The sequence below is a fragment of the Protopterus annectens genome, chromosome 7.part0 (genome assembly GCF_019279795.1).
Source record: "Protopterus annectens isolate FY-2018-M chromosome 7.part0, PAN1.0, whole genome shotgun sequence".
NCBI classification, from domain to species: Eukaryota; Metazoa; Chordata; order Ceratodontiformes; family Protopteridae; genus Protopterus; species Protopterus annectens.
In genome coordinates this window covers 817,719,806-817,743,313 of record NC_056739.1, presented here as the reverse complement: position 1 = coordinate 817,743,313, position 23,508 = coordinate 817,719,806, and the positions used below count along the sequence as shown (strand labels likewise).

The following is a 23,508-nucleotide window of genomic DNA, read 5'->3' as shown; positions in this document are numbered from 1 at the left end:
TACTCTATGTAAAATAATTTCTGATTACTTTTAAATAGGTTCATAGGTTCGTAGAAGATTACTAGGCTGAAATGGCTTAAGGACCTTTACAAATCTGGCTAGTATTACATGATTTTATGGCCCCCTAGGAGCAAGCGGATGGCATGGATTTGTGGCTATGCAATGAGTATCTTACAGATTGCCTCTGTTCATAAGGGGCATAGGCACTACCCCTGGTGTGAAATGACTAATTATACTTTGCTATTGCACCCAGGTAATGGCAGAAAAGGGTCCAAGGACCAACACACACAATTGTCAAGATTAAGTACAATTTAAAATTAAAAAAAAAGTAACCTCTGTGTAACTGTACATTTCCAGCATATAACTATACATTGGTGTATTTTTTATTGTTGTCTGCATGCTAATCCATATTTATGTATCACCTCTTCCATTAACATCTTTTCCTTTACTATTCTCTGTCAGTCCTGTCCATTGACTTCACTGCATTTACCCAGTTGGCCCATTCATTCTGTTTGGAATAAGAGTCAGGCTTCCCCTGGTAGTTGAGTCCCTTGACCCATTTGTTCCTGATTCCCCCCTATGGTGAGAGTTGGGTGGTAATGAGTGGGACGACATTCAGATCTGATGGAGTGACCTATCATTCCCCCTTGAAGCTCCCCTTTCCCTGTGGCAGCTGCTCTTAGTCCCACTTAGTGTTGCCTGCTGCAGGAAAAGTGTGGCTGCATGCAGGCTTCTCCAGCCACTGCAACTGTGCTTTGAGTATAGTACCCAGTGCTGCCTCTAGGTGTCACCCAAGCATTGAACCAGAGCCACTTCCCTCTGTCTGCGATGGCCAAGCTGGCAGTTGCTACTTAGCCTGTCTTCCTTGCCTTGGCTCTTCTATCAGCCAAGCTGCTGGTTCTGCTTTGGTCATTTGGGTTATAGATAGGGATTCAATCCTCTGTGCTAACAGTGCAAGGCTCTGCAAATTGAAATTTTGAGTCATAATCTTACCATGACTTTTTATACATTTCTCATATCGGGAAACAAACACTTGTGTTAAAGCAAACAATATGTCACAGAATTGGGGAATGAAGCAAAATGTCTTCCAGAGTTTTGTTAATTTTGCATGTAATGTCTTCAAACATCTGCATGTAATAGCATGCTGCTATCCCTGTAGCATAAGCCATTTGAGTTAGTGTAACTACATCTTATTCTAAAAGCTCTGCTGAGCATAATTATATTTTCCATCCATGTTTTGACTCTGGAAATATGTATGTTTTATAGTATGTCGTACCTGTATTCTTCATTTCTTATGTTATCCTGCTCACCTGGGCTGTGCCTGGAAATATTCCATTGAGATCAGTGCACTATCCCAGTAAACTGATATAAACAAACAAGTAATTCCTTTGAATTTTACCCAGTTTTGTTGCCCTAACCATTACATAGGATGTTGATTTCTTGAAATGCTGAGATTCAGTCATCACCAGAGCATCAAGGTACACCTGGCATGCAGGAGTGCTTCAGATCTCTCCACTTTCTAGTAAAGCCATCTGCTTAATGGGATTACTAGTCATCGAGAAGATAATTTGCATCCGTTTTTTTTTATCTGTCCAGCACCTTTTAATTTAATTTCTAGGCTTCTGTTTAACATTAGTAAAACTTCATTTGGCACCCCATTTTATAGTAGTAACTGCTACTACATTTTTTTCAGTTACAGTCACTTCCATTTTGGGGTTCTGCTGCTCATTGTAGTGATCCGCCATCCAACCTTGGCACTGCAACCTCCACTCAAAAAGAATAAGGGTACTTTATTATGAATACAATATACAAACAACAACAAAATCATATGTACATGCATGCAAGGAAAAAAATTAAATCCGCAAGAAATGAAAAATATCAAATGAAATATCTCACATTTCAGTCCCCACTGTTTGTGCACCAGCCAACATTGTATTTTTAATAGTCTAACATTCCCTTTCTTAGTACGTTTCCTTCATTTCTAACTTCCGGATGAACAGTCAGCCTAACACAAAATCTAATGCATTGGTGACTAAACCTACTAATGGTTATTGTATTACATAAAGCGCTAAGTCCCAGAACCCCTTGACTGTTGTATTCTAAACATAGGTGTTAAACAGTTTCACAAGTATCTCACAAAGTACATTTTCTTTTGTCTTCACACTTTCATACCATTAGTAATTTAAATTGTCATTTTAACAGCCTCCATGGGAAATCTGGTCTTTCCAATGCATCAGCAAATGTTTTCTGCCATTTTTTATCGTTTCTAGCTTGGAGTCTAATAAATCATGCCAAGGGCTTGCCTTATAGATGCCAGAGTGGTTGTTTGGAGGAGAGGCAAACATTTGATAACATTACTAAAGCAAAGATGATCCACATGGAAGCGAAGTGTAAGAAAACACTTGTCATTGTTGGTTAATCCTGATGGGAAAAAATCTGATAGCATCATTTAGGATAGCCAGGCGGGTACTGTTCCCAGAACAGAAAGGATTTATGTATCCTCGCAAACCTTTAGATTCTATGTTTATTGTGAGCTACTATGTTGTCAGCTTTCAACTTTAAGCCTTGGGCACAGATTTACTTATTCATAGAAAAAAAAGAAGACAGAATTTCTTTGCTTATTCATGATTTTTGTTTGGGTCATCTCTGGATAAAAGGGTTGGAAAAATGCTCTAAAATGTACCAAAGAAAATCTACAAACCTATGGCTTATGGCAGGCTCAGGCCCACAGCTTAATTCAGGTATTTCCTGCATTTTTATTACTGTCCAGTTTTGGTCCGTTAAAAGGAGTGTGGTTAGCTTTCCCAAGTCATGGGCGAACCCTTCTCATATCATTAATTTTCTGGGTTTTCTTTGTCGCCACAAGCCCTACAGTCTTCCTGATGTGGGGCAGGCAGAAGTCCATAATATTCTATTGTAACTGGGCATGAAAGAATGCAAGGAAAATTAAAGTTGAACAGTAACACTGGATTTTTTCCACAAGTGCATTTAGAAAACCAAGACTTCTGAAAACAAAGTGGAAATGTAAGGCAGATGTGAGAAAAGGAAGAAAAAAATAATATTTATGGTGTGGGTAGGCAAGGATGTTAGAGAAAAAGGGGATTTCACTGTGGTATGTGTGTAGGATGAGCTAGTGGAAGTGCTAGGCAGTGGGGGGGGGGTGCACCATGCAGCCCTCAGCTTGGATCACCTTTCCCTTAATGGTATGATTGTTGTAATATTATGTCATTGCAAATAAATGCCAGTCACTGTGAATGTCCCTATGAGGAATAGACCAGCTTACGTGGTACACAGGCCTGTCATATGGTAAAAACAATGTAACCACAATTCAGTCTATTTGTACCACTCCTAGAGCTTTGTGTGGTACACAGGCTTGTTATAATGTAAGAGCGTTGTAACTACAGTTAAGTCTATTGTGTTTGTACCACTGCTATAGCTTTGTGTGGTATTCAGGCCTGTCATAATGTAAGTGCTTTGTAACTACAAATCCGATGTTGTCTTTTTTCATCTGATTCAAAATGTAGGTTGTCTGATCCGACCTTGGTGTCTTGTACCAAAGCTTTGGATCTGAGAGCTCTGACTCCTCCTGTACCCACAATTCTAGTCTCCTGTCTGAATTACCTCAGATCTCGTTTGCTGTCTGTGAAAGCCAGATGTGTGGCCATAGAGTTTGTTCATTGTTCACGATAAGTAAATGCTTTTTTCCTCCTCCCTTTAAAAAAACTAGTTGATAAGTTTAGGATTTAGCATATACTTAATATAGTGTTAGAGATAGCTTGTTACCTTAAGTATTTCAACAGTTTCTTCTGCACGTGTGTGTGTGTGTGTGTGTGTGTGTGTGTGTGTGTGTGTGTGCGTGTGTGTGCGTGTGTGTGCGTGCGTGTGCGTGCGTGTGTGTGTGTGTGTGTGTGTGTGTGCGCGCGTGTGTATATACATTTGTGTTCTTGGTATACTTAAATTTCGATTACAGTATTTTTCCGTATAGTATAAGTATTTTGTAGTCAGTGTAGTTATCTCTGATGTTAGGTTTCAAAAAGTGCTCTTCCTGCAGGTATAAAATTCCATCCCAAGACCATACTCCATGTGTATACTGCTTGGGTCCCTCTCATCTACAAACTTGTTCTGTCTGTGCTGCCTTTGACATCAGAGCCCTTCAAGGGTGTAAAGAAAAACTGATATTGAAAGGCCTTCTTCCCTCCCAGACATGATCCTAAGGCATCCACCACTTCTCCACCCCTCCGACAAGAAGAAAGATAAGGACAGATCCAGAGAGGGAGAGAGAAATCTAAAGAGAAATCAAAGGTGTTTGATTGATTGGAAAGAACTAAGAAGAGGTATCCTGACCTCACAGTTATTGCGGGTTTGGCACCGAAGGTTCCTAGACAGCCGGATCCAATTGTTACTTGGATCTGGCACTGATTAGTCCTGTGGTTCGCTCACCAATTGTTCAGAAAGTAGCTTTGAAGCATGCAGCTTCTTCATCCAGATCTGGCTGATCTATTTGAACTCGTGAAGTTCAAAGTTGACCAAATGATAAGGAGGTTACTCAGGACTCTCATTCAGATAGAAGCCCTCCTGGCTCCCTCCCAGAGAAAGGATCCCGAGTCAGTCCCTTCCACTCCGACTGTTTAGTCTTCTCAGCTTTCTACTCCATCCCCTTTTCTGGAGGTGGTACATCAGAGTCAACTGCACTTGAGACTTTGGCTTTGATGTCTTCACTCACTCAACTCCGATACTTTTGGGTCCTGCAGAGGCTCAGAGTATCGGTGTTGTGCACTGGCGGTAGAGTGGACACCGAGAATTACAGAGCCATCTCTGCAGCTCAGGAACTTGACACTTGACAGCTTAGTTCAGAGGTCCTCCTTGGGGCCTTCCAGTTTTTCCAATTTGGCTGGCTCTTCTTTGGCACCAGTAGCCAAGTCTGCTTTCAAGGCTTTGAAGACGGCCTTGGTTAGACCAAGATGTTTGGTACACTCACAGAACTCTGATCCATTCACACTCTCCCTGAAGACTGCATCCTCCTCCTCTCATTCTTGTAGACTGGGACAGATGGATCCATTAGGCTTTGAGACTACTCAGTCCTCAAGTCCCTCTTCCATTTTCATTGCGTCTCACTCGGGTGTTCTAGGGCACATTCCCCGGAAATGGAATTGTAAGAGGAAACATATCAGCTCCTCTCTTGAGTCTGTCACTAAACGCACTGACTAAGATGAGGGAGAAGGTTCTCCAAGATCCCCCCTGAAGACTGCTCCTTCAGAGACATCCTAGAATTGCTGAAACAGCATGGGGAGGTGGTCCACCAAAGCTCCTTCTTCCAATGAGTTGGTGTTTCTTGAAGCCTTTGGGTCCAGCCCTTCAATGCCCTGGGTGGTCCCTCCTCCCGACCCGTTAGTCGACCTCATTACTCAAAAGGCTTGGAAGGATCCTTATGTGGCAGAATCCATCCTTAAAAAAAAAAAAAAAAAAAAGCAGAATTTTAGCTGCCCCAAAGAGATAGAAAGTTCTGGACTAACGGTCACCCTGTAGATGCCATGGTGGTAGCAGCAGCCACAAAAAGGAACTGTCTGAAGAGAGTTGCTCTGTTCAGCTCCCTAACAGGGAGTCTAGGGCTTTGGACAGATTTGGGAAACGTATACATTCTTCAACCACTTTCATTATTCAGATGCTGAATTATATGGTTCACCTGACATGTTTCCAGAGAGATTTGATTAAAGAACTTTCAAATTCTGTGGTGGGTACCTTACCAGCAGATGTCCAAACAAAAGTGTGACATCCCAGTTGTCAACCCCTACAGTTCATTACAAATGTATCCATGAGACTGCTTTCTAATGCAGTAGATGGTGTAGCCGATACTGGCATTATAATGCAATGTCATTTCTGGATGCAGCTTTGCAACTTTGTGGAAAGCTTTGTAATGTCTTTCATCAACGCCTTGTATGATGGTTCCACTTTTTTTTGACCGAAGGTCAAGGACATGTCTACCAGAAGTGAACAGGATGGTAAGTTCTTTTCTGATGTTGGAATCTGTTTTTCAGTCCTTGAGAGATCTTTCTCCAGGAATCAGAGGGGAAAGGAAAATGTGGTTCAGAAATCTCAAGGCTTTTACCAGGACACTTCTGGGGATAGGCCAATGCGAGGCAGAGGTGGAGACAATTCCATGCAGTGTCACCCCAGAGGCAAAGGTGCTCATCAAAATCAAGGTTTCTATTGTCCATTTACAGAGAAATCTTTCCAGCTTCCCTGAATGCTTGCCTGGCTGCTGCACTCTGGAGGCAGTCAGGGGACACTTCTCTTTACACCCTCTAGACTGGCAAAACATAAAAGATTCAGGACTGCCAAGCATCATTACCAGAGGTTATACAGTTCCCTTTTCAGAAACCCCAAAAATAAAATGAAAGATTGCCAGCATTCCCCCCCCAAGCAGTTGGTATTTACAGCAGCAGAAGTTCAGAAGTTGCTGGTCAAAAGAGTCATCCAACCAGTCCACCAAGACCAGTTACAATCTAGAGTCTACTTAAGGTCCTTTTTAGTTCCAAAAAAGACAGGGGACCGGAGACCAGTTTTGAATCTCAGCAAATTGTCAGTTTTTAAAACAGATAAAATTCTGGATGATCACAGTACAGACTGTTCTGCCTCTTCTCAGAAAGGATGTGTTTACCAAAATAATGGCAGTGCTAACAGCCTTTCTCAGGCTTCAAAAGATCCAAGTATTCCCATATTTGGACAATTTGGCTTTTAACTGCTACCTCCAGAGATCTACTAGCACACCAGTCATTCCTTCTAGAACTAACATCCACCCTATCTACCATGGATATTCCCATCAGCATAAAGAAAAGCAAAGTACAGCTTTCTCAATCCATAGAGTTCATAGTTCATCAGATAGACACTGTATTTCAAATAGCAAAGCTATCCTCAACACGGATGAAATCAATCAGATCAGTTGCTCTTCAGTTAATAAATCATCCATACCCCCAGACTCAACTGATATTAAGACTTCTAGGGTTAATAGCTTCCTCCATAGTAATGTTCTCATTAGACAAATACCACATGAGAGTTCTACAATGGAAAGTAGCTGTACAGTGGTCCCAGAGAATTAATTTTCTTCAACACAAAATCTGTCTGATGCAGATCTACAAACCATATCCAACAGTACATTACTTCTGGGTCAGTCACTCTGGGCAGACATTTCTCTCCTGTGATACCCAAAGCCACAGTGACCAGAAATGCCTCCCTTCTTGGGTGGGTGGGGCGGCATTTTGAAGGGAGAACAGTCCAAGGAACATGGTCCTCACTAGAGGCCAACCTTCGCATCAGTGTTTCGGATTTAAGACTGGTCCTTCTTGCGTTGCAGGCACTTCAAGACCATCTACCAGAGGATGTGATTGCCATGCATTATGACAATATGTCAGTAGTTTGGTACATCAGTAATCAAGGTGGAACCAGATCATACCCTCTTTGCCAAGAAGCCATGAGTCTAGCAGTGGGCGATGTCTTTGAACCGCTTTCAAGTAGCAACGCTTGTACCTGGGACTTCAGCATTCTAGCCAGTCAAATGGAGCAGAACGATGTTACTACCTCATGAGTGGTCTATCAATGTGTCAGTGGCAACATAGGTTTTCAGCCACTGGAGCCAACCTTGCTGCAACCTCTTTGCTTCTCACCTAAACAACAAATGCAGGAGTTACTTTGCCCTCATCCCTCCACAGGGTCAGTCACCGAGAGATGCTGTAGTCCATCCTTGGCCACCAGGTCTACTTTACGCCTTTTCCCTCATTCCACTTATCCCCAAGTTCATAAGAAAGCAATGGAGTGCAAGAACAAAGTAATCCTCATTGCCACTTTTGGCCTCAACAGGTATGGTTCCCCTTTCTTTGGCCTTACTTGGATCCCTTCTTGGATCTCCTCACACATCCCTACCCTTACCAGACCTGCAGACCCTAAAACTAACAGCATGGTTTGTCCAGTTGTAACAATTGCCAGAGTTGCCAAGCTGTCTTTCTCAGTGGTTCAAATTATTTTGCCCTCTCAAAGAGGAGTTGTCCAAAAAAGTCTTACAAGATTAAATGGAAACGCTTTTCTGTCTGGGTGTCCAGTAACATCTAGACCCTCTTTCAGCACCACTTCCAAAAATCCTTGAGTTAATTTTAGAACTTTTTATGTTTGAGTCTAGTTATTAGTGACAAAGTACAGTTGGTAGCCATGTCAGCCTTTCACTTAGGATTCAACAGCACTTCCATTGCTTCTGTTAAAATCTCTAAGGTCTTTTTAAGACACCTTTTATTGAGGCGTACAGCTCATAATCCAGTCCTTCCTTGGGACATCACCATTTTGTTGCAGTCCTTAACTCAGAAACCCCTTGAACCTGCAGCATCCACAAATATGAATCTTCTGTCCTGAAAGACTATTTTTGGTTACCATCACCTCTGCCAAACACATAGTAGAACTTCAGACACTTTCATGCAAGGTTCCCTTTCTGATCTTTCATAAAGATGGTGTCATTGAGAACAGACCCTTCCTTTCTTCCAAAATACCTTCCAAATCAAATTTAAGTCTAGTTGATTTCTTCCCCAATTGTACTGAAGGGGAACATATATTACATACATCAAATGTGTATAGACAACTTGTGTTTTACCTCTATCGTACCATGACTTTCAGAAACTCAGACCAGTTGTTCATATCCTCCTCCAAGAAAAAGTTGGGTCAGTCTGTTTCTAAAGTTACTCTTTCAAGGTGGTTGGTTAATTGATTTCCCTTGTCAGTGATTCACTAGATTTGCCTGTACAGTCAAAGCTTAAAACACATTCCGCAAGAACTATGGTAACCTCTACAACCTTTGCTAGATGAGTAAGTGATATTTGTGCAGCAGCAACTTGGTCATCAACTCACACTTTTGCATTTCACTGTAAATTAGATGTGCAGTCCAGGATGCGCACATCTTTTGATTCTACCATTCTCAGGAATGTCCTTCCTTGAAACCACCCAGATGTTCTTCGTGTTTCACTGTTGCAGTCATTACATTTGGGTAATCTGCTGGCAGGTTGCCCTCAGTCGGTCTGAATTCCAAAGTCTTGGGTCCTGCGTCGGTTGCTGTCTCCTCTTCCATGACGTCAGGTCATCAGAGGTATAAAACAAGCAGCCAACGCCATTTTCTCCCGTCTTACTTGCAGTGCGGTGCCCAAAGCAGAAGCAGTTCGTAAGTGCTGGTCGACCGACTCCTGACATTTTCGAATTAGAGTTTCAGAACCGAAGTCTTCACTAAAGCTAAGTACCCCATTGGGGAAACTTTTTTCTTGCTCAATACCAATGTCAAAAAAAATTAATAATTGTATTACTTGTGGGAAGCAAATACCTCATAAGGATTTTCATTTATACTGTATTCCTTGCCTAGGCCCTGATCATAACGTGCCTGGCTGTCGGTTTTGTGCTAGGTTTAACCAACGCACTATTAAGTGTCTGCGTATTTTTGCCTCAAAATATTTTGGAAGCAGATTTAACTACTCTGAAATGTTGTCGGATAGCAATCTTGACTACCAGAGTACACAAAAAATGCAAAGAAAAGGACAGAGACAGACCGAGGTCCAAAACCGAAGACGAAGCTTCTCCTAAGCCAATCGCCGGTTCGCCGGTACTCAGTGAGGTGCTTTCGCAGCCCCTGATATCTGCTACTTTCGAGTCGCAGGCCCCTACCGAGACCCATGTGGAGTCTGGCATGCCGCGAGATACTCAAAGTATTGTACCCACAGATGTCTCTCCCTTGGATGGGTCCAGAGCCGCTGAGCAGGCACCGACTTCTGTGGGTGTATTCAGGCCTCAACATTTTTATATGAAACTGACACCAGCTTCAAAATCAAAGACAAAAGCAACTTCTAAAGCTAAAAAAACGATGCATGAGCCACATGTACAGGCCTCTATGCCCAAAAAACAGATGATCAAAATGGCTGAAGACCTAATTACCTTGATGAGGGGTTCCCAACCCCCTCCTGATAAGAGAACTAGGCAAGACACTGATTATGAATCTTCAGATCAGGTTTCTATTTCTTCTGATCAGGAATTATCTATACCTCCCTATGAGGATTCTGATGCAGAGGAATCTATCCCATCTGCATCACCTCCTGAGGATTATTCATTTGGAGAAACCTTGCATACTTTGAGGGAGCATTTTCACTGGGAGAGTCAAGATTTCTCAGAATCAAAAAAGAGACTCCGGGATTTCCTTCTTCTCCTTCAACATAGGCCTTTAACCATACCTCCTGTTTTAGACATTGTGGATGATGTGTTTTCGCGGTCAAGCTTGACTCCAGACACCTTATCTCCGGCTTCCAGCAAGCCAGACAGATATTACAGGGTCCCTGACTCACACAAACTTTTATTTAGAAACCCTGCTGCTGACCCTGAAACTATTTCACAGGGCCCAAAAGGGGTTGAGGCCTCAACAGCAAAAAATCCTACCCCGTCTGACAGAGATTCAAGGGCACTGGATAGATGGGGAAAGAAAGTTTATATGTCTGCAACCTTTCCATTAGGGCCTTAAACTGCCAGTTTCATATGCTCAAGTATCAACAACATGTTATAGGATTACCGAAACAGAAAATGGTGTTGATTTCTGAATGTGCAGAAAATAAAGAATTGCAGAAATTATTGCATGCAGCAGAACAAGTTGGAAAGCATATTTTGCAATGTGGTTTTGATTCCTTAGAGACCTCCTGCAGGGCCGCAGTTACTGGATCTGTGATTAGGAGGCATGCCTGGCTAAAAGAGCAAAATTTGCGTGATCATGTTAAAGCCAAATTGCTGGATGCACCTTTACAGCATGATACTCTGTTTGGTATTAAGGCAGAAGAGGTTTTAAAGAAAATGGAAGACAAAGCTAAGTCTATGCAAACTGTAAAAGACTTCTTACAAGTGCAGCCACCAAGATTCAGTAGACACTGGCCTACAAAAAATTGGTCCTTTTCTGTGTCCGACAGAGCTCAAAGGGGCAAATCCAGATGCCCTAAACACTCTAGATACCAGTCACAAGATTCTTGCAGGTCAAAGCAATGGGGTGCTTCTACCTCCAAATCTGGAGGAAATAAAGCGCAGCCCTACAGTAAACAGTCTCAACGACTTCCCTCTGCCATCACCAAGCACTTGCCTTTTGGCAGCACCCTTAGGGGGAAAATTAGCACTTTTTGCTCAAAATTGGCAGTTGATAACCCCAGGACAAAAATGGGTGCTAAATATAGTATCTCAGGGATACAGATACCACTTCCATAATCAGCTAATGGCAAACGGTTGGCCAGATCTGCCAAAAAATCAATGGGCAGAGGCACAGAAACAGGTTACATCCCTTATGGATATGGGGGCTATTCAGCCAGTACCAGAACAGGACAAAAACGACAAGGTTTTTATTCAAGACTGTTCTTGGTACCCAGAAAAGACAAGGCCTGGTGCCCAGTACTGGACTTTTGAACACATACCTGGACATTCCAAAATTCAAAATGCTAACTTTACAGGAGCTTCTGCCCGTGCTGGGCAAGAACGCTTGGCTGGTGACATTAGACCTAAAAGAGGCATAACTGCATATCCCAATAAGGGAATCGTGCAGAAGATACCTCCGTTTCAAGGCTGGCTCTATGCATTACCAATTCTCTGCACTGCCCTTTGGCTTATCTACTGTGCCCAGGGTCTTTACAAAGTGCCTGGCACCAGTAATTGTATTTTGCAGACAAAAAAGTATACAAATCTGTCCTTACTTGGACGACTGTCTCATTCAAGCAGAGAGCAAGGACATTCTTCTTCAGCACCTGGCATTTGTGAAAAGGCTTCTAACATGCCTAGGGTACACAGTAAACAAAAAGAAATCACAGCTGGTACCCTCTCAAAATATAACATTCCTGGGTGCAAGCTTGAATACAACTGCCCAGATGGCTTTCCTCATGCCAGACAGACAAAGGCAACTGACTACTTACTTCAGACTTATGGCAACAAAAACCCAGTTAACTGCAAGACAAACTCTGCAGGCTTTGGGGTTCATGGCATTCTGCATCCTACTGATTCCATATGCAAGACTGCATATGAGGAAACTACAATGGTACCTAAAACGTTTATGGACTCAACATTGTCACAGTCTGGAAGCAGTGATTCCTCTCATTCCCTGCCTACAACAGGAGTTTCTATGGTGGGCAAAGGCATGTCACCAGAACATGGGACGGCTTTCACGCTATTCCCTGCCAGCCAAACCTTAACAACAGATGCATCAGATTATGCATGGGAGGCCCACCTGGTGGGAAGATGCATTCAGGGCATATGGACCCCAAAACAAATGCATCTGCATATCAATCAAAAAGAGATGTTAGCTGTTCAGAATGCCCTGACAGCCTACAAGGACTTACTTCATCCAGGGCAACTACTGATAAAGACGGACAACACCACGGTGATGTGGAACAAGCAGGGGGGCACGCAGTCATACCCCCTTTGCAGACTAGCCATGGCACTGTGGGAAATAGCCTTGACTTGCCAAGTACATCTTCAAGCTCAATTCCTGCCAGGAAAGCAAAATACTCTGGCAGACGATTTAAGCAGAAACATTATGGACCCTCACGAGTGGAAACTAGATCCACAAGTCTTCAGCATGATGATAAAGAAATGTGGGAGACCGGACATAGACCTATTTGCCTCTCCTCGAAATTATTAACTGAAAAAATTCTGCACAAGGACTTATCATGGACAAGCATGGAAAGTGGATGCCCTAACCTTCAGTTGGAAAAACCTATCAGTTTACGCCTTTCCTCCTCTGCCTCTTCTTCCCAAGGTACTACTAAAAGTCAGACAGGAAAAACAAAGATGATACTAATTGCCCCAGACTGGCCACGCCAGTACTGGTACCCAATCCTAAGGAACATGTCTCAATTCCCAGCTTGGTACTTACCTCAAATACCTCACTTACTGTCCCAGCAAAACAATCAAATCCTGCACAATCAGCTCCAAACACTGAACCTGGCAGCATAGCTGATCATGTAGTTATTCAAACAACACCTCTCAGTAAAGCTGTGATGGATGTCATTTTGGAAACCAGAAGGTCTAGTACTAGAAAATCTTATGCTGATAAATGGAAGAGATTCTGTGCTTGGAACCAAGCACAAGGAACTGATACAGCAGAGCCAAATATTCCTCAGATTTTACAATACTTGACTGAGATGCTTGACAAAGGCCTATCTTTTTCATCCATAAAAATCCATGCCTCCACCATCTCAGCTCATTACAATACAGAGCCACCAATCTTTTCTCATCCTTTACTAAAGCAGTATCTTAGAGGGGCCAAAAATGTAATGCCTCCCAGATCATCACCAATTCCTGCATGGGACCTCAATTATGTGTTGGAAAAGCTCACCCTGCCTCCATTTGAACCAGCTGCTACTGCAGACCTAAAGTTCTTATCATGGAAAACAGCTCTGCTCCTGGCAATCAGTGCAGCAAGAAGAGTCTCAGAGCTACAGGCCCTCATAGCCTTTTATCATTTTCTGCCCAGATAGGGTGTCCCTGAGGTCCAATCCTTCATTTATGCCTAAGGTGGTTTCCATTGTGGCTCTTAACCAAACTATTCATCTGCCAAACTTTTATCCAAATCCGTAGAACAAGGGGGAGAGGATTCTGCATTCATTGGACGTACACAGACAGCCAAGATTCTACTTGAGCAGGAGTAAAGCTCTAAGAAAAACTGAGCAGTTACTAGTGACATATGCTGCAGAATCGGAAGGAAAGGCGATTTCAAAGCAGACTATTTCAAAGTGGATAAGCCACTGCATTCGTTTTTGCTACTTACACTATGGCAAACCTCTGCCCAAGGGCATTAGGTCTCATTCCACCAGAGCTGCAGCTACATCAGCAGCCTTTCTCAGAGGAGTACCAACCAAAGACATTCTAGAGGCTGCTACTTGGAGTTCTGCTCACACTTTTACAAAGCATTATCATTTTCCTCTCTACTCTAAGTCCAGGGCAGGCTTTGCCACTGCAGTTCTGCAGGGCCTTATAGCTGCCCCTAATGCTGTTTAGCTCTAGCCTCCCATCCATAGCTTTGGGATTCTACCCAAATGTAATGACTGCAGCAGTGAAACACGAAGAACATAGGACAGTTGTGTACACTCACCATAAATGTAGGTGTTCAAGTGTATTCACTGTTGCAGCCCAGGTTACCCACCCGCCATCCCCCTTTTATTCTGGAGTTTTTCTTTCCTTCACTATCTTCTACAGCCTATGTGGTATATAATTTTTTTTTGCTACCTTTTTGGGGGCACCTGACATCTGGGGCAAGAAAAACTAATGAAAATGGCATCTGCTGCTTGTTTTATACCCCTGATGACCTGACGTCATGGAAGAGGAGACAGCAATCGACGTAGGACCCAAGACTTTGGAATTCAGGCTGACTGAGGGCAACCTGCCAGCAGATTACCCAAATGTAATGACTGCAACAGTGAATACACTCGAACATCTACATTTATGGTAAGTGTACCCAACTGTACTGTACCTGTCGGGTAGCTTGAGAGTCTGTCCCACACATTGAATCAGACGAAAAATGATAACATCGGATATGAAAGTTATGTACTCAACATAATGATACTCATGTTGTCTTCTTTTCATCTGTTTCAACTCCCTTCCTACCTATGGGATCAGCCAGATCTCCTTTGGACCCTGTCTGATCCTTTATTCATCTTGCAGTTTCTAGTGTTTACTGTTTTTCTCTTTGTCCTATTAGGTAAATAGAGATGTATATACCACACACCTGATGTAATTCAGGCAGGGGAAGGGGAATTGTGTGTAGGGGAAGAGTCAGATCTCTTGGCTCCAGACCTTTGGTATTAGGCACCGAAGATAGATCTGGACAGATCTGACAACCCATATGTTGAACTAGACGAAAAGAAGACAACACATCTGTCATTATAGTGAGTACATAACTTTCGTTTGTCTATTCGTACCACTGTTAGAGCTGTGTGTGGTACATAGGCCTGTCATAATGTTAGAGCACTGTAACTACAGTTCAATCTATACGTACCACTACTAGACCTTTATAGCTTGAGTTAAAATGTTGCTTAGGAGTATTTGGCAGTTAAGGGGTTTCACTTAAAGTAGATATGTCCAAGGGGCCCACTTTTTCACTTGCTGGTAGCCACCAAACTGCTAACTCTGACCCTTAGTGGGTCTGTAATCAAATTATATTTTTAAGGGCTGACAGCATACAAATGATGCTTGTCTGACAGTATACCAGCTATGTTGAACATAGCAAAGAAAGAGTGAAGTATTTTCTTGAAGTACAGTGTATCAGTTATACAAACGTCTGTGGTGTTGATACTGTTTTGGCATTGCTCATTTAAATGTGTATTTTTTTTTTTTTTTTTATTTTACACAGTGCACAAACTGGTTGGCAAAACAGGTGACATACCTGTCAAGAAATCTGGACAAGGCGATAAATAATGGGGGGACAAAGGCCCAAAATAGGGACAGTTTTTAAATATTGCTTTTACAAACTTAGAAAGGTGATAAAATACGTTTTGCATTTGTGTGAATTTTCTGAAGGGTATAAAGTCTGAAACACAAGTTTCTGTGATTATTTTCTAGCTTCAGACCTCAATGATATGCCAGTAATTTGCCAGAAAAACTAAATTTTATGAGTAACAAACTAAAAATATGAAGCAAAAATCTGAACCTTCTGCAGAAATCTAGATAGTTTAGAGTTATGACTGGTGACCATCTTAGTACCCGTAGAGATTCCACTGAGGAAAATATTATTTCTTGTAGAAAGAATCTTTAGGTTTGAGAATACGTTTTGCTGTGTCTAGCAAGTAAGGGTGATAAAGGACAGTGAGGGAAAGGTACTCACAAGAGAGGAGAGTGTGTTGAGTAGATGGAAAGAGTATTTTCAGAGGCTGATGAATGAAGAGAATGAGAGAGAGAGAAGGTTGGAGGATGTGGGGATAGTGAATCAGGAAGTGAAACAGATTAGCAAGGACAGCTATGAAGAGGATGAAGAATGGAAAGGCTATTGGCCCAGATGACATACCAATGGAAGCATGGAGGTGCTTAGGAGAAATGGCAGTGGAATTTTTAACTAGATTGTTTAATGAAATTTTGGAAAGTCAGAGGATGCCTGAGGAATGGAGAAAGTGTTTTGGTACCTATCTTTAAGAGTAAGGGTGATGTGCAGAGCTGCAGTAACTACAGAGGGATAAAACTGATCAGTCACAGCTTGAAGTTATGGAAGAGAGAAGTAGAAGCTAGGTTAAGAAGGGAGGTGATGATTAGTGATCAGCAGTATGGTTTCATGCCAGGAATGAGCACTACAGATGCAATGTTTGCTCTGAGAGTGTTATTGGAGAAATACAGAGAAGGTCAGAAGGAGTTGCATTGCGTCTTTGTAGACTTGGAGAAAGCATATGACAGGGTGCCTAGAGAAGAGTTGTGGTATTGTATGAGGAAGTCGGGAGTGGCAGAGAAGTATGTAAGAGTGGTACAGGATATGTACGAGGGTAGTGTGACAGTGGTGAGGACTGCAGTGGGAGTGACAGATCCGTTTAAGGTGGAGGTGGGATTACATCAAGGATCAGCTCTGAGTCCTTTCTTATTTGCAGTGGTGATGGACAGGTTGACAGATGAGATCAGACAGGAGGCCCCGTGGACTATGATGTTTGCAGATGACATTGTGATCTGTAGTGAGAGTAGGAATCAGGTTGAGGAGACTCTGGAGAGGTGGAGATGTGCTCTAGAGAGCAGAGGAATGAAGGTCAGCAGGGCTAAGACAGAATATATGTGTGTAAATGAGAGGGAGCGTAGAGGAATGGTGAGGATGCAGGGAGTAGAGTTGGTAAAGGTGGACGAGTTTAAGTACTTGGGATCAGCAGTTCAGAGTAATGGTGAATGTGGAAGAGAGGTGAAGAAGAGAGTACAGGCAGGGTGGAATGGGTGAAGAAGAGTGTCAGGAATGATTTGTGACAGACGGGTACCAGTAAGAGTGAAAGGGAAGGTCTACAAGAGGGTAGTGAGACCAGCTATGTTATATGGGTTGGAGACAGTGGCATTGACAAAAAGGCAGGAGTCAGAGCTGGATGTGGCAGAGTTAAAGATGTTAAGATTTGCACTCGGTGTGACTAGGATGGATAGGATTAGGAATCAGTATATTAGAGGGTCAGCTCAGGTTGGACAGTTTGGAGACAAAGCAAGAGAGATGAGATTGCGTTGGGGTTTGGACGTGCTGAGGAGGGATGATGGGTATATTGGGAAAAAATGCTAAGGATGGAGCTGCCAGGTAAGAGGAAAAGAGGAAGGCCTAAGATAAGGTTTATGGATGTGGTGAGAGAGGACATGCAGGTGGTTGGTGTGACAGAGCAAGATGCAGAGGATAGGCAGAAATGGAAAGAGATGATCCACTGTGGCGAACCCTAACGGGAAAAGCCGAAAGATGATGATGAGAAACTGCTGTACTGCCGTTAAATTGCAGCTGCTCTGACATACTGTGTGCAGGGATTCGATGTCCTTTATGAAGATTACATGATTGAAGATTTAGTCTTAACTATGGATTTAGGCACAGATTGGGAAATGTCATTAACATATGATGGTAGGGATTAATTGAATTTTCTTAATAGGCTGCCTAGAAGTATGTGAGCTGTGGAACATCACACTAAATGTTTAATTTACAGCAGAATGAGATAGTTGCCTAAATTGTTTAAGTGCAAATTGAGTTCTGCCCTCCTCCTTTCTTCACCTACCCCATGCCTTTTTTAATTTCTCTCTGGATTTCTTTTATACCACCCAGTCTCTTCCATCAGAGTACAGCCCTGTGTAAAGAAATGTTTTCTGACGGTCCCTGCAGTCTGCTACTTTCCCTTTGCTTCCTGTTCCATCATACTTCTTCAGGGTGACCCCTTTATGTGCTACGATCGTGGTCTTGAGGGGAGGGGTGCATTTTGATTGAAATCTGTGTACTGCTTGTAGTTTTGTCCAGATAGGTCAGGTGTCTTGCCATAAAGAAATTGGTAATGGTACAAAGTTTTTCAGAAAATGTAATTAAACATTTTAATTGGCAGTTGCATCATTTTGCATCTACATGAGCATTGGCTGACCTTTCATCTGCACACTTTTGCAAGTTTCGAATGACAGTATTTTGACAAAAACAGGTAGCTGCTGGTTTTAGAAGAGATGAAGGAACAGATCGTAGAAAATATCTGTGAAATGTGGAAAGAAAGGCAGACATAAAACAAAATGAAAGCAGATGCCATAGAGTTGTATTTGTTGACTGTTACAGTATTTGCACGTATAACTGACTGTTGCGTTTTTTTTTGGGTTTTTTTTTGCAGCAATTGATGATGTGGGGCAGATTGATTTTATTGACAGCAGTGTCAACGGCGATGAGGAAGATGACATTAAATCTGATGCCAGCTCTCAAACAGTAATAATGGAGGTATCTTTTCATACCAGAAAAACAAATTATATGCATCAAAAATTGTCTTTCCTTTGGCTGTGTGAAGAGAATGTTAACCTTCAACCTGCGGTTTATTGAGCTGTACCAACTGTGTAGCAATGGTATGTGAACACAATGTGTAACACAGTCCATGCACAGCAGTTGTGAAGTCCTAGTGCTGCCACAGATAGAGGGGGTAGGGCTTGTGTATTCTGAAGCAGCTCCCTGCATTTAAAGGACCGATACGTGCTGCTGCACTTGTTTTCTCATTTCTGAGGTCCCCCCCCCCCCATTTTTTGAACGTAACATTGTACTATATTCGTTCTGCTATCCTCCATCATGATTTCGACAATTTTTTTTCATTAGCTGTTCTTACAGCTCCGGTACTGTGAGCCATCTTTAAGCGTATCACAGTCTCGCAGAGCTGTAGAGAACATATGGACACTCAAACTGTTTGGTAATAACGCCCTATGTTATGTTTCACTTTTTGCTTAGTTGCTGTTGAAGAACTGTTCATGAGATGTCTCCTTCAGTCCTTTCGCCCTGGGAACACCCACACTATTAATTATATATGAGCTCTTTTAATTTTGGTTCCTGCAGCCAATACAAATGCTGTGCTGACTGACTGTGGGAACTACTCTATTCACTAGAGTTGCTAGGCGCATCTGTTTTGTTGTGGGATTACTATGATACCTGCTTATTCCACAAGTGTTTTCGGGTGAAGATTTTTGTTTTTACCACAGGTATGTTTACCGTAATTACAGACATCTGAGGCATTTCAGTCTGCTTGTAACTGCTTCTTCCATTTACAGTTAATACATATCTTGCATTGGTTCCTAAGAGGTATGTTGTAAAGAGTCTGTCATTTTTTTCTGACTGTAAGGGTATAGGAAAAACTTCAGCAATCTGGAAGAGTCACCTCGTGAAAAAAAAAACTTACAAGATGTGCCCATGAACCTCCCAAATGCCACCTTATATCAGACATTATAAGCAACCCATCACATTTTCTCTGTCTCACTAAAATTAGCCATGCCACCCCCCTGTACCCATCTTCTTTGCTCGAGAATTCTTTAAAATGAAAACACAATAGTGCAATATCGGCTTGATAAATCATTGCTGATATTGCGGTTGCGGTAATGACCAAAGCGATAAAATTGTTTTTATCTGCTGTTGATTTTATTAAGTTTTGTCATGCTTCTGCTGACTTTGAATTATTGATGTACAACATATTTTCACAGTTCCTTATTGATTTTAGTGCATTGGTTATTTTACTGCTGAAGTGTCTGCTTCTTTCTTGTTTTTGCAAGGGAAACTGGGGTGTCTTATGATGCACTGGCCTATCAGTTCATCTTTGTTGCAGGCAATATTTTTGGTATCTTTGATTTCTGTTGCATGTTGACTTCCTTCAACCTGCGAATTAGCCTTTGCAAGCTTTTATCATGACGTGTCAACCAGTTGACGTTAGACGGTTAAGGCGAGATTTCATTAAGCATGGTTGGTTGAGTAAGGGAAATGCATGCAGCATTTAGCACAGTGCTATGATTAGCAGTATACTGCATTTTGATGTGTTGTTTTTTTATAATATCAATGCAGTGGTGACCTATTCAGTTTTGAATGCTTTGCATTTAAAATAGGCTCTACTAAGTACTGAAACCGATAGCATACAATTTGGGGCTTCAGATGGTAAAGGTCCGATAGAATGGTATTAATAAAAATAGAAAAAAAGAGACCCTTTACTGGAGAGAAGAATCTTTTGGGGTTACTGATCCTTTTTTTTTTTTTTTACTTTAAAGAATCTGAAGGACAGAAAAATCTGTGAATCGTGCAGAGGCATGGGGACTGACAGCTAGCCAAGATGGATCAGGAAGTGGATGAGTGGGACTAGTCAACAGTCATATAGGACGTCAAGGAATAGCGCTCACATTAGGTTGCCTTTGTCCATACTTGGCAGAATTTCTTTTGTAAGGGTTCACAGAATGGTCACGATACTTTTCCCCGAATTAAATCCATTCTGTTTCAAAGATATTATTGCAGGTCGGATGATAGCTGGCTGTAGATATTTTTTTCCTAGATTTTTAGCTAATACTAGCAATACAGACCATGAGCAGAAGTGGAATGTTTTATCGGTCTTGTATGGGCAGAGGCCTGACTAGTGCTGATGTCCACACGTTGGGCATACGGTTAGATGTAAGGCATGTGGTATAAATGTGCAGTAGCAATTGTTTTGAGTTCTCTGAAGGGGTAAAAAGAATTAAGGTGTCCGATTACTAAAACGAAGAGAACTATCAGTAGGGACTTTTTATTTATTCATTTAATGTGTTTATTTATATATTTATGTATTTGTTTATTTTGTTTTGCTCTCTGACGTAAAAGGGCAGGAGGTTGTGTGTGCTTGGAGGAAGAGTAGAGAATTCCTGGAGAAAATCTGTTACAAAGAGCTGTCCTTCTGAAAACTGAATTGTATCTTGTAAAGGTCTCGATAAGACATTCATCACCACCCCACACTTAGGCATCAAACATAAACTCTTCCACAAAAGTGTTAATCCGTATGCCGTTGGCTTACAAAGAGAACCCATGAAGTTAGCGTGAGCTGCTGTACCTCCTGCAAACGTTTTGTGTAGCAAATGCTCATCAGTGTTCGTGCTATAAAATCTGAAAGCAGTGTTAGTAGCACAACACGGAGCATACTTACTTTTGATGCAAAAGGCAAAGGGTTTTACTGCCACACCATGTAGATGGATTGCCGATATTGTGTTGTACTTTAAGGGGGGAGGGTTCTGCAGCCCTGAGTGTGTCCTCCTTTTGATGAGATGCCTAGGGACTATGAACCTGTTGTTGTTGGTTTCATAGGATCATATGAAGTTACTAGGCTGCTGGCCATGAGGCCTTTCTAAGCCTAGCCAAAGTTTTGGGCCCATATTTGCCATCCATTCCCTATTACAACAGTATCCGCTTACCAACTGTTTAATGTAACATAGGGAATTTATTCTTCAAGAGCAGCAGGCACTGAATTTGTAGATGAAATAGTCAAATATAAAGTTTTCTAGCAGCAACCTCATCATTAGTTATAGACCTCTTTAGTGTGGAATTGTTCAGATGTCTTTCACTTCTGCAGAGATAATGCATATTGACTGATATTGGTGGAGGTTTTTTTTATTTAGGCTGCTGACATTGAGCAGTAACACCTTGAGGATCAGTTTAGTTGATTTTGCTAATATAGTGTTGTCAATTTGGCACTGTCTAAAAATACACTGAGTGTGGATAAAGTTTTAGCCAGTAATCAAAAACCTAGAGGGGAAAGGTACAGACCATCCATGTCCGTCCAACAAATATTGAATCCACTTAGAGTTAACACCAGAAAGTCAGCCAGTTGTTGAAGCAATAATTTTTGGCTCATCATCAGTGATGGTAATATGCTGTCATTGCTAGCCTCATACTAGCCTGAAAGCTCCAAACTGTCTCTCTTCATATAGTCCAAGGATGTACATGTCAGGTCATTTACACCTAAATGGACAATGATGAAATCATACTGGTTCCTGTAGTGTAATGTCTTGAGTGTGTATGTGATCTGGCGGATTCTCGCTCAAGATGAGCAACTAACATTTAACTTCTTGTTCACCCTGGGCATCAGTGTATCTGGGAAGTGTATTTTCTTGTCTTAAGGGCTTATTGTTTGGGGCTCCACTGAGAGTGACAATGTGTGGCGTTGGGCGTTTTTTTCTAACTACCTTTGGGCTTGCTGACACATAGCTTTGACAGCAGGTGTTGTAGGTGATCTTTGTTATTTGGAAAAATTGCTTATAAGTGCTTCAGCATATGTTGGTCTATATGTCTGAGTTGTGTGTTGTGTGTGTGGTTTTGAAAAAATTATGTGGGCTTGTATGCAAGAGTTTAGTCTCCATTGTCATTGGTAAGTAAACCTATCACATACAGTGTCTGCTTCTTTTTAAGTGGTTGCTGAGTCAATTGCTATATTATTTCAAGATGCCCATATTTGCCAAGCTGGCTATAGAGAAGTTATGAAATTACATAACCGTACTGTCCAGTCCTTTGGTGAGCTGCGGGGGTTGGTGTATTGGGGTTACTGCTTTGTTGGTGCACAGTGATAAAGATGCTTTATTGGTGCAAATTATGCAAAACAGTACTAAATTGTTGTAACTGTAATGCTTACACAACACTGAATTCAACTTCATCTGTGCGTGCTGCCACTCAACACCCAGCGAGCTGCACAATGCTCGTCAGCATACAAGTCATTTGCTGCTTTACAGGGTACAGTTTTATGGACCATTCTACAGGGAAAATTCACTTTCCAGGTGTTTGCTGCTACACATGGTACTGCTAACTCTTGCAAACGTGCAAATTTTAAAAAGTAGCATATAAAAAGAAACTAGCTAATTAGTAAATACTACACTACAAGTCCTTTTGTGGATTTCTCAACTCATATAGACCAGGCAAACACCTCTTGCCACACGAACAGTAAAGCAAGTCCTCCTAATGTAAAAACAAAGTGAAAGACTTGCAAATACTATGCTGTACAGCAATTAAACAACTAGCTGGAAATCCTTTGCTGAAGACTATTTCAAGACAGTCTTACAACAGTAACAGTAAGAGAAAGAGGAATTTTTTTTTTTTTTTTTTTTACAAAAAAATATGGTGAAATGCAACGTAGGAAACAATAGCAGTTACTCAGAATAACTTAAGCAAGTGCGATTTAGCAATCAGCAGTACTTAACAAATGCATGGATGGCACTAGAGGCAAGTAAAACACTTCTGGAACTCAAGCTATGACTCCAAACTTTGTCGACCTCTAGGTAAATAAGCCAGTGACAATATGCCTTAAAAGAGGTTTGCTCAAGAGCAATACTGGTTTGCAGGGTGGGCACTCGGTGTCCTGGATCTGTGCAAAACCATGGGTGGGAGAGTACATAAATAGCTTATATAACTGACAATAGCAGCGAAAGATGAGAGTGAAGGACTTTGGAAATTAGATTACCATAAGGGATGGAGGCCAGACAGAGTCTTATAAAACCACCACACCGAAATTCTGAGAGGGTTGGGAAAAAAAGTCAAGCACGCTA

The 23,508-nt window shown here is 41.8% G+C and overlaps 1 protein-coding gene across 2 annotated transcripts in view; it reads left to right on the top strand.

Annotated features, from left to right (window-relative positions):
• Nucleotides 1-23,508, top strand: part of LRCH4 (leucine rich repeats and calponin homology domain containing 4) — a 1,419,989-nt gene that overhangs the window by 977,302 nt on the left and 419,179 nt on the right. For both annotated transcript variants that reach the window (XM_044077349.1, XM_044077347.1), the window contains exon 9: nt 18,327-18,430. In XM_044077349.1, the coding sequence (XP_043933284.1) occupies nt 18,327-18,430 (104 nt within the window). The remainder of the gene's footprint in view (nt 1-18,326; nt 18,431-23,508) is intronic.